Source organism: Cryptomeria japonica, chromosome 7, assembly GCF_030272615.1.
Source record: "Cryptomeria japonica chromosome 7, Sugi_1.0, whole genome shotgun sequence".
Classification (NCBI taxonomy): domain Eukaryota; kingdom Viridiplantae; phylum Streptophyta; class Pinopsida; order Cupressales; family Cupressaceae; genus Cryptomeria; species Cryptomeria japonica.
Window position 1 is genome coordinate 83,783,829 of NC_081411.1, and position 19,784 is coordinate 83,803,612.

At 36.2% G+C, this 19,784-nt stretch overlaps 2 protein-coding genes across 2 annotated transcripts; one reads left to right on the forward strand and one right to left on the reverse strand.

Annotated features, from left to right (window-relative positions):
- Positions 1-1,023: 1,023 nt before the first annotated feature.
- LOC131856441 (uncharacterized mitochondrial protein AtMg00820-like) lies at positions 1,024-1,584 on the forward strand. The gene is made up of 2 exons (XM_059208240.1): positions 1,024-1,129; positions 1,259-1,584. The coding sequence occupies exons 1-2, from the start codon at positions 1,024-1,026 to the stop codon at positions 1,582-1,584; spliced, it is 432 nt and encodes a 143-aa protein (XP_059064223.1).
- A 2,391-nt stretch (positions 1,585-3,975) lies between these two features.
- Positions 3,976-6,004, reverse strand: LOC131041502 (protein neprosin-like). Its single transcript, XM_057974619.2, has 7 exons — positions 5,837-6,004; positions 5,666-5,737; positions 5,399-5,569; positions 5,016-5,195; positions 4,861-4,926; positions 4,597-4,734; positions 3,976-4,383 (listed from the first exon to the last, which is right to left on the reverse strand). Exons 1-7 carry the CDS (start codon positions 6,002-6,004, stop codon positions 3,976-3,978), a joined length of 1,203 nt encoding a protein of 400 aa, XP_057830602.1.
- Between the last annotated feature and the right edge of the window lie 13,780 nt (positions 6,005-19,784).

Here is a 19,784-nt window from a genome sequence, read left to right on the forward strand (position 1 = left end):
TCTAAAAATCATCATCTTGTAGCAAAGACTTATATGACATAAAATAGATTGTTTCCTCTCAAATTGGTTTCTAGTAAGTTGCATGCACTAAAATCAACCATAGATGATTCATGGTTATGACATCAACTATATGGTCATCTGAATTTTCAAGGGCTAACTTTGCTGAATAAGAAGAATATGGTGAGAGGTCTTCCTCCAATCAAGGCAAAAGAAGAAGTTTGCCTAGGGTGTGCCCTTGACAAGCATCACTGAGACAGTTTTCTGGTGGGCAAATCCTGGAGAGCGAAATCTCCTCTAGAGCTTGTGCATGCTGACATCTGTGGTGATATGCAAGAGCCATCATTGGGTCAAAACTTTTATTTTTTGGCATTCATTGATGACTACTCTCACCACAGCTGGGTTTATTTTTTGAAGCAAAAATCTGAACCCTTTGCATGCTTGAAGAATTTTAAAGCACCGGCTGAAAAACAAAGTGGGTATCTTGTCGAGATACTCAGAATAGATAGAGGGGGAGAGTTTACTTCTAATGAGTTTGCTAATTTTTGTGCTAAGAATGGCATCAAGAGACAGCTTACTGCTGCATATACACCTCAGCAAAATGGTATTGCTAAAAGAAAGAACCATACCATTATGGAAATGGCATGAAGTATGTTGCAAACAAAAAATCTTCCAAATAGATTTTGGGGAGAAGCAGTTGCCACTACAATATATATTCTCAACCATAGTCCCACGAAAGTAGTTCAAAATATGACTCCAAAGGAACCCTTGAGTGGTCACAAGCCTTCAGTGGCTCATTTTCGCATGTTTGGATGCTTGGCATATGTGCATATTCTAGATTAAAAGTGCAAGAAGTTGGATGCAAAATATCAGCTTTGTGTCTTTGTGGGCTACTTTGTTGCAACTAAAGGCTACAAATTGTATAATCTTGAGACAAAGCAATTGATAGTTAGTCGAGATGTGATTTTTTATGAAGGGGGAGTATGGAAAGATGATGTGCAGAAAAATCCATCAATAATCATAAACATGGAAGATAACAGTGTTCCTCCTCTCCCCACAAGGTCAAGTGGAAGTTCTAGCTCCAGTTCCAGTCCTCCAAGTTCACCTAGTTCTTCAAGTAGCACAACCTCAGGTGAAGGTTCACCTCTACCATCACCTCCAACATTTGTTCCATGAAAGGTACAAAGTTTAGTTGATGTTTATCAGAGGAGTACCAATATAAATCCAGTTGCTAATTTTGCTTTGTTTAGTACAATTAAAGTTGAACCCTCTGTGTATGAAGAAGTAGTGAAAGAACCTGTATGGGTTAATGCTATGAATGATGAAATGAATTCCATTCATAAGAATAATACCTCAGAATTAGTTCCACTTCCCAAAGGTAAGCAAGTGATTGGTGTGAAATGGGTTTACAAAGTCAAATATCATGCAGATGGTTCGGTAGAATGCCATAAGGTAAGACTAGTTGCCAAGGGGTTTGCACAAACTCCTGGAGTGGATTATGCAGAAACTTTTGCACTAGTGGATCGACTTGATACATTCAAGATTATATTGGCTATTGCAACACAATACAAGTGGCCAATATTTTAGATGGATGTGAAATCAACATTTCTTAATGGTTAAATAGATGAGGAATTTTTTGTGGAGCAACCTATGGGTTATGAAGTTCCAGAAAAAGAACACTTAGACTACAAGTTGAAGAAAGCCCTTTATGGGTTGAAGCAAGCTCCTCATGCATGGTATGCTAGAATTGACAGTCATTTCACAAAGAAAGGATTCAAGAGCCATTCAGAGCCTACCTTGTATGTCCAACATATTGGTAATGATATTCTCATAGTTTGCCTTTGTGTTGATGATTTGATTTATACAGGCAATAGCAAAGCTCTCATTGAGAAGTTTCAAGCAAAAATGAAACAAGAGTTTGAAATGTCAGATCTGGGACTTATGCACTATTTTCTTGGTGTGGAAGTACAACAAACATCAGAAGGTATATTTATTTTTCAATCCAAGTATATAGCTGATTTATTGAAGATGTTTAACATGGGGGTATACGAAGCAATGGCAACCCCCATAGCCCTTGCTAAAAAACTAACCAAGGAAGATGCTAGTCCCAAGGTTGATGCAACTCGGTATAGGAGTTTGGTTGGTAGCCTCATGTACCTCACAACCATGAGACTTGATATTATGTATGATGTGAGCCTCATCTCTCGGTTCATGAGGATCCACATGAGCCTCGTCTCTCGGTTCATGAGGATACACATGAGTCACATTGGCAGGCTGCTAAAAGAATTTTGAGGCATGTGAGTGGTACATAAAATTTTGGCATCAGTATTCTGCCATTGACAAGTTCAAACTAGTTGGTTACACAGATTCAGATTGGGTCGGTTCAGTGGATGATAGGAAATTAACATCTAGTTATGTTTTTTCATTTGGCTCTAGAGTTGTATCCTGGAGTAGTAAGAAATAGGCAACAATGGCTCTTTCTTAAGCAGAAGCAAAATACATGGCAGCTTCATCCGCAAGTTCTCAAGTGGGATGGATAAGAAGGATATTGACAGATCTACATTTGGTTCTACAACATCCAACCAGTATCTATTGTGATAACAACAGTACTATTACCATGATGAAGAATCCTGCGTTTCATGCCAAAACGAAGCACATAGAGATCCGTTGTCATTACATTCGTGACTTGGTTCAAGATGGACAAGTGGAGTTGCAGTTTTGTCCTTCATCTGAACAAGTTGCTGATATCTTCACCAAAGCTCTTCCTGTATCGACTTTTGTTACTTTCAGAAATCAATTGGAACTCACCTCCATTGATCATTTAGGAAGAGATTGAAGATAATGATCAATCACAGAGTCAGAGAAAATCAATTTTTTTCTTTTTTTTTTTGTTTTGTTTTATGCTTTGTTTTCACTACTGTGCATGCAGTAAGGCAGTCGATGACTTATTTTTTAATGTTTTTTTTGCTTCCTTTAATCGACGTTTAGCTCTCTTTATATATGAGAGACTATGTAATTGTTTTCTTAAGAAGTTTACGAGTACAAGTTTTCAATATATCTTTCAGTTTTCAGAATATTATGGTTCTATTTCAGTTATGAATATATTGTGCTTTTGATTATCTTTCAGCTTGTATTAATTTTCATAATCTTTCAATTGTTTCTTTTACAATTATGAATATGTTGTGTATTATTTTTCGTAATCTTTCAATTATTTCTTTTACTGAACCAACTCCACAGTTGCCTGACTGGTCCTAAAACCAAAACCGGACTCCACTGAAGGCTGCTATATATTGAAGATAGCTTTTAATTTATGAATTTCCTTATTTTTGTTTGCTTCCATTTCTGCTATTGCAAACCACAAACCGTAAAAAAACACTTTTATATTATGTATGAACGTTTTATTGATTCTTATTCATAGTCACATATAAATACTATTGTAGGCACATGGTACATCATAAAAATAAATGTCCCCATTCTTCTGCATTTGATTATACTATTTTGGTAGTGAGATTTAGGAAAGAACTATTCTAATCCATTATTTGTGTCTAGCCGTGTCAACATCTGCTCATCTGATTGCTTTCCCATTGATCATACGTGTCAGTTTATATTGTTATGTCAATCAAATGTACCGAGTCTAAAATGTTTGGGGAAACACAGAACAGTCATTAATATTCAATCGTTTTACAAGTTGGAACGGTTCCGAGCCTGAGTAGACAGTCCAAAACGCAGGCTTTTAAACCAAGCTAATTAAACTCACCATTCGCAGAAAAGGTTATCCAGTACGAATGAAAATAACGAAAACGCACTTCCAGAACAAAAAGAAGGCTATTAATCTTTGCAAGGAGTTAAAAGAACGCATTTCCAGAAGAAAAAGATACATGATTCAAATACACCAACAAGTACATTTAAGTACATAGTTTTTATTTCTCTGCTACCGTGCAGCTCACACACTCAACTCCATATGTTTTAAAAAGTATTTCAATATTTACAATCACCAAAGTAACCTCCAGGACCTCCATAATATATATGATGTCCCCAATAGTTATCTTTTCGCATATATCCCTTTATGGTATAACAATGTCTTTTACTTAAGAAATATGTCCTCCTTCTTTTAGTTATAAGAGCACCATTATTAGTAAACAATCGTATGTTCCTGACAAAAGCTGCTTTCTTAAAACCTTCAGCATAGACATGTCCACTACCCATTTCCGTCTTAGGGAACGGAGTTCCTCGCTTACCAGACCTTACCACTACTTCTCCTCCAACTTGGACTAAATTCCCATAAAATGTCAAGTCGTGGAAAAGACTTGCAGGCCAATGACCCACTAACTTGTCTTGTAAATATACTGCCCACACTAGATTATTTGCATTGTTACCCCTGGTTTCCTGGAAATTATATATAAACATTAGTGTCAGCCACTTTGTGAATATGAATAGAATAATTGAGTTAGTTTGTCTAGTAAAAACTCTAAGAATAATTAAACAAGCAAATGGAACATAATTAAGTATTGTAGTTAAAAGATGTAATTTAGTTTGTAAATACTGTACTTTTCTAAGCCTTACTACAAATATATAAAATATACAGATATTTGTGCTTACTCTTCTTATGCTTATGGTGCTGTCCATTTGTACACCATCATATACAGAAATACCAGGAATTGGCATTCCTGGATAGTATTCTGTTCCTTCTTGAATAAAATCTTTACAAGATAGATCAAAGCACTCTTTTTCCTCGCCCTGCAAAGGCACAGATGCAATTTTAGAATAAACTTTAAACAACTACAAAACTATGACAAAATTAAAAATTGTAAAAACCATTTATTGTATATATTAAATTATCTAAAAATCAATTTAAATTATTACCTTCCGCCAAACCCTATGGGCAACATAAAATGTAACGCGTGGACTACCATAGCGACTGGGGTTAACCTGCAGGCGATATATACACCTTAGTATCATTTCTACTAATGGAAAGTATAGAGCTAGTAGAAATAAATAAAGAAAGTAACTATTCAGACCATCCATCCAGCTTCCATTGCTTCGTTTATTGACGAATCTGAATTCTCACGTAGAAGACGCAATATAGCGGCACTAGAAACTGAATTACTGGTGTCCACGGAAGGTTGCCATACATTGAAAGAAGCTTTGATTTCATGGATCTCCTGGCTTTGCGTTGAACTTATAAATACTACTGCACTCTACAAAATATAGATAAAAGTAGTTCAGGCTGAAAATAAATAATTTTCCTTGACGTTTCTTTATTAACCATACTTCTAACTCAAACTGTTGATGTAAACAAACACATAATTTAAAACATAAATTTAAAAGACTATTATTCAATCTATATTTTTTCTAATAAAATAATTTATTTAATATAAAAATTTGATTAGTAGTATCAAACCTTCGCTTCTTCAGTTTTCTGTGTGTTATCGTGCAATCCTGTATTTAAGTATTGTCTCAGAGATCCTGCTCTTTCAACACGTTCACGTGTGATCTCCACGATGGGCACACTTCCCTCTGGGCACTCTTCTGCCGACGAATTTTTGTACGCAAAATTATCCCTTGAACCTTTCTTCAATCCACAAACAAACTATGCACTGTGAGATCGATCTACCTCATACGTACAAATTGAATTAAAAGAAAAAAGGTGAAGGCTGCAAAAGCATACGCTAATGTTTCCCGATTGAAGGGATAGCTGGTCCTCATATTTTACACAAACTACTTTCTCTCCATTGCCGTTCTAAAAACAAAACAATACAAAAGCAAAAAGTTTAAGTAAAATTGAATCTTATGAATTTATGCACACAAATGGAAAATTATATTTCCGTAAAAATGAAACCTGAAATTTATGCACCGCTGGAGGATTGATGTAATTTATATACTCATCAATGGTCATAGTTTGCAGCTTAGACATCTCATTGATGCTATCATCGTTCAAATCAGCCCCCAATATCAAGGGTATAAATATGAAGGAAATAAATACTGAAAAAACATTGCCAGACGTCATAGTTGAGGAAAATCTCCCAAGTCAGGATCACTATCTGCAATAAACTTTCCCCAGAAAAATACAGAGCTTTTCCGTGAGATTGTGATAGATTCCAATGTACAAATGTCTTGTTTATAAAGGCAAGACCGAGATGGGGTAGGTATAACTACCTTTTTCAAATATTAAACGGAAGCGTGAAATAGTAAATGACCTAAAAACATTATTAGATAATGTTCACTTAAAACTAAAATATTAAATATTAGCTTCTTAGATAATAAATGTAAACTAAAATATTAAATGTTAGCTTCCTAAGTAATAAATGTAAAATACGTTATTAATAAGATTTACACTTTCTTTGATCTATATTACTTTTTAAATAACTTTCTATATTTAGTTAGTATAGAGATTAGTGTGTGATTTTATAGAAGATATTCAAAACCTATTCATATTTAAATATTTCATATTGAATGTTTGAAGTGGTTTATCAAAACCTAAACTTATATATATAAGAGATATTAAATCTTTCAATTTTTTTATTATTTCAGTTAAATAATATAGATTTTTTAAACTTAAAAATGAAAGTTTTCATATCAATAAACTTTCTTTATATATATATAGTTTAATATATTTATAAGCTAGTAGCATAGTAAACTATTAAAAAAAATTAAATAATAAAATATTTATTAAGTTATAATTTCAGTAAATTATTTTCAATTAAATTTTTGTGGACTCTTATTACACAAAATAAAAATTGTAATGTACCCATTATGAAAACTATAATCCTAATTTTATCATAATCTTAATGCTACTACAATAGTAGTTGTAATCAAATATTAATTGTAGCATTTTTTGAGCCCTAACTTAAATGGAAACCTAATCATAGTTGAACTTAGAGTGATTTGTAGCTTAATTAATCTCTAAATTCAGTTGAGGAAATTAGGCTTGGAGTTTAGTTTAATTATAATGTTCAATTAGGTTTATGGTAAATATTGGATTTAATTTAATGTTAGCTAGAGCCATGAATTTGCATTATTTTAAGGGTTCAATTTGGTTTAATGTTATTGTTAGGGTTCATTTTAGTTAAATTCTTGATTAGGTTTAGGTGTAGGGCTCAATATGGTTTAGAGTTATAGTTCAATTTGATTTACTCCTAGGGCTAGGGTTTAATTTCCAAGTTACGATTGAGATTTAGGGATAAAGTTGATTTGGTTTAGTGTTCAGATTCTGATTAATCCTAGATTTATAGTTAGTGTTAGGATCATAAAACTAATTGTAATTTAAAAAGGGTTAGTCTTCAATTTTATTTAGTGTTAATTTATTTTTTAGTATATAGTTTGATTTGGTTTAGCGTTAGGTTAGGGTTTCATTTGGTTTAGGCTTAGGGTATGTGATTCATGTATATTTTCATGGTTTCATGTGGTTTATTATTAGGGTTAGATTTCAATTTGGTGTAAGGTTATGTTTAGTGCTTAATCTAGTTTAGTATTCAATTAGGTTTAGTGTTAGCATTTAAATTTGTTTGCATTTACTAAGGGTTAGGGTTCAATTTGCATTAGGTCTTTATAAAGATTAAGGTTAGTTTGAGTTTTCATTTAGTGTTGATTTTATGGTTGAGGTTAAATTTAACCATAAGGTACTAGTTTACTATTAAGATTAGGATTCAATTTAGGTTTAGTGTTCAACTAGGTTTAGGATTAGAGTTTGACACTAGTTTAAGAATGAAAAACTAAAACTAATTGAATAATTTATTTATAATTAATTATTTAAATGAATAATTTTAGTTATATATAATTGGTTTAGGGTTCTTTTCAATTTGATATAATTTTTAATTAGGTTTAGGATTACCATTCTATTTATTTTAGTGTTATGGTTTAATTTATTATAATGTTAGGTTCAAACTGGTTTAGTCTTCAATTAGGTCCAGAGCTACATATTAATTTGGTTTTGGTTTCGTATTCAACTTTGTTTATCTTTAGGGTTATGTTTCAATTAGGTTTATTTTTTATATTTAAAATTTAACTATGTTCACACTTAGGGTTCAATATGGTTTAATATTATGGTTAGGGTTTAGTTTGGTCTAGGGTTGGGGTAAGGATATAATATGGTCTACTATTCAATTTTTTTTAGGTTTAGGACACTATTTGGCTTCTAATTTTGTACTACTGATAGGATTAAATCAAATTTAGGGTTATGAAACAACTTGGTTTAGTGATACAATTATGATTACATATAGAATTAGAGTAAGTGATGCAGGGACTTCATAGGGTCATAACTAAAATTTAACATGGAGCCATATCATGAGGAGTTGTTTAGATTCCTTAAAAAACCTACTTCAATGGAGTCCTAAATTGATCAACTTTTCAAAGCCTAATTCCTTCATCTTGGGCTTCAAAACAACTTTTTTTTTTCTCGGGTTTTTAAAAAAAAAATTAAAATTTATTTTTGAACTCATAATCATTGTAAGGTTAGAAAGTTGGTAGTTAGTGCTGAGATAATTTTTTTTAGATTTCTAAAATATTTTGTCATTTTTGGGATGGATTTTGGTGTAGTCACAATTAGGAGGTACCTCAAGAAGATCAGTCCAAACTGTAGGAGTAAAACACAATGGAAACAAGAGAAGATGATGGAGGAAATGTAGAACTAAATGAATTATATCATGAAAACTGATTATAATCTATTGACAACATGTAGGCTACAAGATTCGTCTCACTGGCCTGATACATACATGGTCTATCATAATATTAGTCAAATTTGGACCTCTTAATCAGGTAAGTGCACAAAGATGGTGGTCAAAAAGGGGGGTATAAGTGGACACTTCTTTTTTTGAAATCAGGTGAACTTGAACTTGGAAGCAAAATTTGAAAGTCATCCACTCAAGATATGAAGATAATCAAAGAAAAAATATTGTAGTACTCTTAATCTAGTTTTCAAACAGCTAAACATTTTCAAAATTGGATAAGATTAAGGGCGTCAAATCCTTCACGCACAAAAACCAGACCCTGATTTTTTCTGAAAAACATAACATAGTGTTTGATGTGTGCATCAAAAAAGTCATAATTAGATTTAGTATTTTGACAAATCCTTTGGCACAAAGATAGTTTAGAGTGAGCACTAGAAGATGTGTATTTCTTTGTAATTTGTTGTTGAGTATTTTTTTAAATAATTTTTCCAATCGAGCACATCCTAAAAATTAGGCACCTGTTCATGCGCGAAGCATAAGTTGCACTAAACAAATCAAAAATTGGTAAAAGAAATTCAATAATAATATGTTATTGTTGTTCAAATTTAAAACAAAATATATGGTTAGAAATCTCAGAATATGGGTGAAAATATGGTAGCAATTTTAGAAATACCCACTTGATGAAGTGTAAACCTAATAATGACAACGTCGATAAAATAAAAGAAGTCAAAAATTAGGGAAATGGAGGGAAATCAAACTTCCAAACCGTAGGTTTGTCATCTAGGCCTATTTCCAAGCCTAAATAGACAAAAGTGCATACAAGGTACTTATGGTATAAAAAGCGTGCACTAGGTACTTATGGTGTAAGAAGCGCGTACGCTCTATATTTACTATAAATAGTGTGTACGCAATAAGTTTGTTTAAATTTTGGGGGTGTATAATATGATATTGTATATATAATATGTGTTTACATATATAACATATAATTTTTAAATATAATATATATATGTATATAATAATATATAATATATTAAGTATATATATTCACACTTATAAGTCTATTGTCTCCCACTCTCAAGCACATACAAGGTGCCTCTCTCTCTCTCTCTCTCTCTCTCTCTCTCTCTCTCTCTCCTTCTCCCTTCCTCCATACCCCATCCCTCTCTCTCTCCCTCTCTCCCCTTCTCCCTTCCTCCAACCTCATCCCTCTCTCTCTTCTTCTCTCCCTCCCTCCCTCCATACCCCATTGCAACTGTGTTTGCACTTCTATAGAAGTAAGTGAATTTATTTCTTGTCTGCAACTTCCTCTTTGATTTTTATCATGTATGCTCTCCTAAGAAAATTGACTAATGGATTTGTGTGTGTATATTGAATAGGAGGAAGAAGGGTCTGAAATTGAACCATGGGTGCATTACCATGACAAAGAAGGAAACCTCAAACAACATTCTTCTCGAATGTGTTTTTAATGAGAAGAGCAGATGTGGAAAATAGTGTCAACAAAGCAAAATGATGAGTCAGAGTACCTGCAATATGTTTTTTAGATGGAAACAACTAGTAGGAAGAGAAAGAGGGAGAGAAACACAAGTGATGTCCTAGAGAATGATAGTTGTGGGTATGCGAGAGTTCCCATGTTGTTACACAATGCATGTCACCTAAAGAAATTAAACTTTGTCGTAAGCATGGCAGTGGTAGTATATGATTATCATCACTTGTCAAAAGGCTTGGAAGGGTACATACCTATTGTGACCTTTGTCACACATCGCCCCATTGCAAATGGGGACACTCTCTTTTTCTTGCTTTCAAGGGTTTTTGCTAGCGCCTGTGACCTTTCACTTCAATTTTACCAAGCCTTGCTCAGTTTCAAATAGTTGAAGCCCAGATGGTGGAAAGTTAGTTTTTGCAAATCATATGATTCCAAAGTGAAAACACCCTCAAAGCGCAAGCAATTTGGATCAATTTGAACAACTTTCTATTTTTAGAAAGTTTGCTTTTTTGCTTTTTCCTATTTTTTAGGAAGTTTCATTTTTTGCATTTCTAGCCCAATCTCCGGTATGTCTATTTTTAGAAAGTTTTCTTTCTATTTTTAGAAAATTTTCTTTCTATTTTTAGAAAGTTTACTTTTTAGCTTTTTCAAAATGGGTACTCAGGGTCTGCACTCCTACCATTGACCTGCCTTGACCAGGATCCAAAATTCCAAGTTTTGACCTAAAAGAGCTAAATCCCTATATTTTAGGTTTTTTTCTTTTTCAGGATGGAAACCCAGTGTTTACACTTGCACCATTGACCAGCTCTGATTAGAACTCAAAAATTCCAAGTTTTGACCTAAAAAGCCAAAACCCTAGATTTTAGGGGGAGTGATGCCTCAGATGATCCACCTAAGCATTGATTTCAAATTTCAAGTTAATCCAGTTAAATTAGATTAAACTATGAAATTTTGAAATTTCTCTAAAAATTATTCTAAGTCTGGCTAACAAGGGTTTTAAAGTATTGTTGCAAGTTCAAACTCCACCACGATGTGGGAGACCATGTGTTGAAGACCCCTCAAACACCACCATGCCTTGGGAGGCTATGTGGGAGTCTTCTCCAAAGTCTGCCAAGGGAAAAGAGGCCATGTGGGAGCACTCACCAAAGTCCGCTATAGGTTGGGAGGTCATGTAGGACCTAACTCCAAAGTCCGCTTTGACATTTCTAAAAGTTGGATAATCACTTTTGACCAGATTTTTGTAGATTTTTGGAAGGTAATCCATTACGAGAGGATTATTTAACCTTTACTAAACTTTTTTGAATATTCTTGAGAGGATTTCTGGCCCTGTTTCTTCCCATTTGAAGGTGAAATCAAATTCATAATGCAGGTTTATGGATTTTTCTAAATATTTTCAACAACTTGAAAATTATTTTTTTAAATTTTTTTGGAAGAAAAATATTTTTTTTGGTTAAGTATGAATTTTTTTAGAAAGTTTTAACACTTGATGGTAACTTCAACTAGCCTCAAGGCTGAGGGTTTTGAGGTGAAAATTTTATTTTTATGGCTGAGTATGAGAGTGAAAAATGGAAAATTTTCCAACATAGCCATTTTGCGGCCCCGTTAGTTTTTTTGAAATTTTGCGAAATATTTTCCAACTTACAATTTTCATCATTCATCTGCAGGTCCTAAATACCATGAAATTCCAGGTGGATAAAGATGCACCTCCAAAGTCAAGGATGACTTCAAAATGGAAGAACGTCAGCAACACTAACCTCGGACACATCAATCTGAGGGAGTTCAAGAAGCAAATGTTTGGTCTGGACAACCTTGTGCCTACCACCATTGCGTGAAAGATGATGAAGAGCGGTATTGTACATGTCGTTGGCTTCCTTCCCACCATGTAGTGTAATAAGCTAGTGGTTGAGTGTGCCAAACATTACAACACCATCAACAAGGACATTGTCGCACCTGATGGGAGGATACTAGCGAACACCAGCGATGAGGCCATCTGAGAGGCCTTCCGGATCCCAGAGTATCACAACATAGTGTATATGGCTAAGGACAAAGCAGATAGTCTATATCAGGACCACTTGGAAGAGTATGATGCCATAGTTAACCATTCCTTGCTAGACAAGCCAAGGAAGCGCACCTCCAAACTTCAAAGGAAGAGCATAGTGCAGGAATACTTCAAGGAAGACATCAGAGATATGATCGTCTTACTCAACAGAATAATGGGAAGCCCTCAGGGAGCTCCATTCGAACCCTGGCTGTATTATTTCATTAATGAAATAATCAATGAAGTAAAGATGATAGATTGGGTGACGATGATTAGTGAGAACCTAGATAGCCAGCTGTGGAACCTGGAGATGAATAGAACTTTCTTCATGAGTTCTTACTTGTTCTATTCCTTGGCCAAGACCTACAGGTACATAGGTCTCACTTGTAGAGGGGAAGTAGGGAGCAAGGAGAATCAGTTTCCAATATATGATTGCTATCCTCAGCTCCACATGGAAGAGAAATTCCATTACAAGAGAGTGAATGATACTTTCCTTATGCACATCACTCGGACATTGCAAAGCGGCCTGTACCAAAGACTCTCTCAAGAGTCTATGGACTTCATTAGTCAGGTTGGATGTTTGTATATCCAATACCCGAAGTTCACTTACCTCTGAATCTAGGGATTCTCCAGACCTCCATACAAGCTTCTAGCTTATCCTACCAACCGAGTGGTGTTGCTCAAGGTTGTGAGACATTTGGAGGAGTATATAGTAATTCAAAGGGATAGGCAAAAGAAGGCAGGCACGTCCTCACTTACAATAGGCAATGGACTGGAAACATGTCCGTCATCCCAAGCATCTGTGACCACTGAGAAGGAGCTAGCCTAGTATCCCTTCTATCAATACAAGACAAGAAGGAATTTTGATCCATTCCATAGGATAAAGAAGATCGAAGGAATGACATTTGAGCATAGACTAGACCTAGAAGACTACTGGGCTAACGCAGCTGATAGCTTCAAGATCAGGAAGAGATTCTGGTCGAGAATTCCTTTGAACATTGTGAGAGCAACAAAGGTATTAAAAGTTTCCGATCAAGTGGAAGAAAGCTTAGAGCTTCATCAATCGGACTTCGAAAAGATGAAAAGTGAACCCCTAGTTTTGATAGATTGGATAGAGGGGGAGAAATTAGATCTGGCAGACCTCATGAGGTTAGTGGTTGAGTATTCAAGGTGGTGGACGTCTGAAAAGACAAAGTAATTGAAAGCCAAAGGTGTGACCCTAACCTACAAATCAATGGGAGTAGATGATACACTATCCATCGATCCTTGTACCTCTGCAGGTGATGCCCGAAATCCAGAAAGTGTTGGGTCTCGGAAGAGGAAGGATTTAGTTGGGAGCTCAATGAAAATTACAAGGAAGAAGATCATAGGAGAAAGAAGGGAGTCCAGCGAAGGCCAATCCATTCTAAGTGCCACTTCTATCATGCCTGATCAGAATGCATTTAAAGAATGGGAGTTGAACATCTGCGTAGTTGATGATGATGGGAGAATGGCTTCTCCTTCATTTGGAGAATTAATGAGAGAAGCTATCCAAAGTCCGGATACAGAACAAGTGGAAACACCTACAATCTTCTTGCATGGTGTACCAGCAAACCCACGAGAGGAAAATGATGAATTTCAACATAATACAGTCGAGCAATCAACTGTCTTGGATTGGCTAAGGGAAATTATAAAGGTTAAGGTCCCTAAGGAGGCCTGTTCTGAAGAGGTCACTGCAACATTTCTAGAGAGGGTGAATGAACCAGTCATAATCAAACCACCCGAGCTAGCTAGGAAGTTCTCCTTGATCCAGAGAGACACTACAGGCTTCATAATAGTCCAGATTTTAGTACCCAAAGAAGGAAAGACTAGAGACAATATCACTTCAGATGACTACAATGTTACTACCATAGATCTAGGTAAGCCCACCCAGGAGCAAGGGGTCTAGTACTTCAATGATTCATGTAACACCCTCAAGGATAGTTTAGCCCAAGAAAAGGAATAGTGGAAGAAGGTTGAAGAAGAGAATCAGCAGTGGAAGAAGTATGTTCTGCACCTTACTAGGCCACTCAACTGTGAGGTCCCCATCACCCCTCCACAACCTCTTCAATAGGAATCAATGACAGAGTATGATGATATGAAGGGATCATACACTCAAGCAAAGGAATGCATTCTAGATGTTTCAGTACGAGCTGATACAATGGTAGAAAATCTAGTATCAGCTCATGAATCTACTACTTCATTAATCAGCCCCACCCAAGATCTGGCAATCAATTGGGAGGATATGAATGAAATTTAGAATGAAATACTTCCACACATGAAGGTTATCTGGGCCTTGTCTAAAAGAAGCGTAGTAGATGCGGGTATCATACAGACTAGAGATAGGTACAACTTCAGCACATGGTACTATGCCTTGGTCACTCAAATTAAAGTTCTAAAGAAATCCAAGACCAAGTGCTTAGAGATAGAGGGAAGTATTAGAGAGATCCTGGGAAAGGTATTCCATGTGGCGTCAGATATCTAGAAGAAGGAAAGCATAAGGGAGAAGCATCTGTAGGCAGAAAACCTAAGAGCTAGAATCTAGTCTAGCTTCTTCAAGTATTCAGGCATGATTGACAAAGGTGATTTCTCAAGAATTGCAAATTTTCTCTTCATCAATGAAAATTTCCTCGCCCAAGCCATTGAGTGGGAGAGCATCCTTGCCACCTATACTGATGATGTGGATATCATCAACTTCCAATTTAGTAGCTCACCAATTGTCACCATGGAGGAGGTCAAGCTCATTGTGTCTAGATACATCGAATCTCTAAAAGAGGAAAGTGTACACTCACCACAGTGAGATTAGAAACTATGCCACTTGTCGCCTTCTTATTCATTTGAACTAGTAGTATTTGGGGAAACCCTAATTAGGGTTTTTAGCTATCAATCTTGGCCCTTGATCGTTGTTCGATCTCGGCCATTCATTGATTTTTGAAAAACTATATAAGCTTGCCTCCTCTCATTTGGAGAGAATGAGGTTTTTAATATGTTATTGCTTAAGGTCATTTCCAGATAATATATTGCATGTGCACTGCTTTGTAATCACTATTATTTTAATGATTTGCATGGTTTCAATCTCCTCAACACCTAGTTAAAGTTAATATAGATTTACTTTCATTGTTGTTAATTCAAATGAAGGATCTGATAAGTATCAATTGATTGTGCATCTCCACTCATACTTTTAGTAAATGGATGATTTCCATTCTACTGTGCAAAGTTAGTCTGAGCTTATCCTATGTGCATCTTGATATCTCGATCATAACTACAATCCACTGAAGGTTGCACTGGCTTTGTGTAGTTGTCCCTAGTGTGGCGAAGCGAAGTTTGGTTTCTTGAGAGAACTCAGTTGATACCGTCTCCAGAGTTTGTAGGATTAGATTAGCCCTCCTAAACCCTTTCCTTTTCTCCCTTTCTTTTGAATGTCTAAATACCAAGAAAATCCAAAAAATGAAGAGCCTAAAATGGATATATCCATCTAAGTCCAGTAGTTCAAGATACTTGTCAAATGTAAGTCCCCCTTGAGATTTTCAGCATACACTACCTAAGAAGCTATTCCACTAAAGTCGCTTGTTTGCACATATAGACCTTGGAATCAGTAGTGATTTTTTAGGAGAGGATAGAATGCCTTTGGGTATCCTATCCTAATGTTTGGCAGATGATAAAATAGACACCAACATAAAATGGCGCTAGAAGGAGGGCATGATCAAGAGTATTGAGCATCTTAACTTTAACCAAGTTCATATTTTTTAGAGATTACCCAGAGCTTTTTAACCCTCCTCTCACACACAACATGCAATAGCATTAGGAGGACAATGATCATCATCAAGTTTTGACTAGCTAAAGTTACTTATTCTGGATAGTAGATATGATGTGGCATGGTATTGCCGCATGAATTCCCATTCAATCTGCCACTTGAACAACCTGAACAAGGACTAAATCAATCCTACATTATAGATCAATTACAAACACTTGCTTGGAAATCAAAAGTAAATCATTCCTAGTTCAGATATGTGAGTCACATTATTGCCAAGGAAGAGGGAAAGGATTAGTTAATAGAGACCGAGATCAAAGAGAATCTAGAAAAATAAATAATTTCTACTCTTCACAAGCAAGTTCTTAAAGAAATCCAACAATTCTCTTCCACCAATATGAGAAGAAATGGGCCTGCCCATCCTTCCTCCTGAACTAGGAAGAGACCCTGAACCAATGATATAGCCAGACTTGGGTTTCAATGACGAACAAGAAAATGTCATCACTGAGCTATATAGCTTGGCCTGGTCTGTGAGAAGAATATCCTGATTGGTGTCAGATGTGCTTTGTCCTCGAAGAAGAAGAAGAAATTGCCAACCACATTGACGCAAAGATTCAGCACGAACAACAAAAAGTCAATCCATCTCCTGAACTTGCTCCCACATTACCTCAACAAGAATAGACGCTATGCTGGATCGCATAAGTTCTCTCTCCCTAGATAAATCCCAGAGAATCCTCAGATCAGCACAAAGTTCATCAAAGGAGTTTGTCAAGTTAGAATGACCCACAAGATCTAGGAGAGAAGTTTTACCAAAGAAAGGAGAGAGCCAAGAAGAAGAAGGTAGGTCAGAAAAGGAAGACATTTCCAAATTATTTTAAACCCCCTCCTCTCAGGTCCCAAGTACTTCCCCTTCAGTATCATTTCCACTAGTTATCTAGCAAGTTCAACCAGTAGTTGCCCAGGCAAACGTCCTGATGGCGTGGCATCCAATCAATGCTTCCCCTATGGTCTTTACAGCCTAGAATCCAATGCCAAAGAGTCCTGAACACTTTTGTTCTAGGTTTCATAGTAGCAACCTAAGTCGCTCAGCTGATGAACATATCAAGATTTTTGAAGATCTTCTACATAATCAAGACATCTAGCATAAGGATGTTGCCTATAGATTGTTCTCTTACACCTTTGATGAAGAAGTCTCTCACTGGTATATCCACCTGCCAGTTGGCTCTATCCATAACTGGCAAGAAATGAAGGATATTATCCTAGAAAAATTTAGATCGTCGATTTCTCCGTCCGAATTATATAGACAGTTTGTGGAAATAAGAAGGAAAGAGCATGAGCCTATTAGAACCTTCAATAATAGATTTTAGAAGGCTTATACTAGGCTAAGAGATCCCTACAATCTGAAAAATGCCGCACTTCTGCCTGTTTACTATGCAGCCCTAGATCACCTCACTTCCATGTTTGTAAAAATAAAAGGCACCCCCCAACCAATTTAAAAGAAGTGTATGTGTCAGCTATTTAAGCTAGCAATGATTTGCAAGAAGGTACTGCTACAGGACCCTTGAACTATCTAGGAAATCCCACTACCCAAGGACAGATTCAGAATATCAATCGAGCATTGTCTCAAAATATGTCGGTGATGAACCTAGTTCCCATATCCAGTAATCTGTTGGTTCTCCACCCTAGAAATTCTGTCTCGCAAGTCCCTCCACCACACCCAATATACCTCCAAAACGCGACGACCTCAAGTTGAACCTCGAAGGAGAGAGAAGAAATGAAGGAACTAATCAATCAAGTAAAGAAATTGTCAGCAGAGGTAACCTATTTGAAGGGACAAAACCACCTAATGCAGAGGAATTATCAAGGAAATTATCAGGGACATGGTTCCTCTGGATATCCCAAGGATGGCCAAAATTTGCAAAGAGACAATCAAAACTACCAAGAGAATAATCAAAATTTCAGGAATAATAATCATGTTCCCTAGAAGAGAACTTGGAATACAGGGCCTAACAGTGGTGCTATACCATCCCCCTTGGATAACCAACCTGTTGTGGACAATCGTCCTGCAGACCAAGTATTCCTAGTTGAAACTGCACTGTCAGGGTGGTGTAGGTTGCATAGTACTGACCAACACTCCGATCTACAATGCCATGAGTTCTAGGTAGTAGTAGACATTTTCAAAAGTGAAAGGAGGAATTCAAGAGCAGAAAAGGCATCAACGACTGGGTATGAGATTATTCCTGTGACAAGATACGACCAAGCTTTGGTCATAGAAAATGTTAGGCTGACATTCCAGAATAACTCATTCTACCACCCTAGTCAAAGGTTTCTACCTGCATCTACTAATAGCCTAGTGGAAGTGCCACAAGGCCAAATCAAGCTAGAAGTCTAGTTGGTATCAAATTAGCCAACCACAATCAATGGCTATAGTTTCCCCCCATTACACAATGGTGTTTTGGTAGAAGGCACTAGGGAAGTGCAAGCATTTCAACAAATGTCTGGAAACCAACCCCGTGTATACTAGAGGAGTACTAGATACAATGAGCCTTTAACCACATCCATTGCTGCCAATAACTTTTAAACCCCACCAAATCCCAATGCCACCAATGCACCAACACCTCCTAGGGATTCTCCTAAATACCTCTAGTAGAATGCCCAACTCGGAGGGATAAGACCCGTTCATTCTCCCCAAGTTGACCAAAGGCGACCAACAATTCCTCGATTTGAACCAATCCAAACTCAAGCAAAGGATAGCCCCAAAGATGAGTTGAAAAGGCTAAGTACATTTGTATTAGAATAATTTAAGAGAATAAAAGTTAGCCTACCTTTGATTGAGTTGATGAAAATTCATGAAATTAGGGAGACAATCTTTGGCAATATTACTAAAGCTTTAGCCCCAAGAATTCCCCCACCAAATGTAGTAAGAAAAGGAATGGTCAACACCCCTACTAATACCAATGTCATATCATCCGATGCCTCACAACAATCTCCAAATTTTGTAGGCATGATACATACATCGATTGAAAACCAAGAGAGCATCACACTAGAAGAGGTCCTCATGGACATGAACATATTCCAGGAAGAAATTCTGGAAAAGGAATCATCACAAAGCTTGCACAGTGGAGGCTTTCCCTCTGAAGATTAGGAAGACAAACAAGAAAAGAACCAAGTAGTTTTCTACCAGGGCAAAGATGAACCAACTCTATTCCTATTGTCAGTAAGAATATTTGGCAAAATATTGCATAATTTCTTAGTAGACTCTGGCGCCTCTAGTAATGTAATGCCCCTAACCATTTGTCAAAAGCTAGGACTTGTTCTAGCAAGGACAAATAAGAAAGTCACACAATTAGATAAGACTGAGGTACCTGTGATAGGAGAGCTCAACAATATTCACATGCAGTTGGCAGCAGATCCAGGAGTGCAAAGTTGTATTGATATCTCTATTGTAGACATCCCAGATGGATATGGCATGTTGTTAAATAGAGATTGGTCTAGAAGACTGAATGGATACATACCCACTGACTTCTCTCACACGTGGTTACCATGGAAAGGGGTTCCTAATCAAATCAAAATCGATAGTACCCCGAGGCTTAGGTTGATGATTATGGAGTATGGAGAAAATAATGAAATATTGTTTTTCAAGACTGACTTAGGATCCTATACACCTAGGGTAAATGAAGTTCTGACACTGCTGGCCTCCTCCATAGGAGAAGCAAATTGAGAAGGATCTATCTTCATATTGATGGATGATTTGAATAGAGAGAGAAAATTGTTTGAGAGTTTCAAGGACTTCATATGGACAAATATATGCCAAAGAACATAAATGATAAG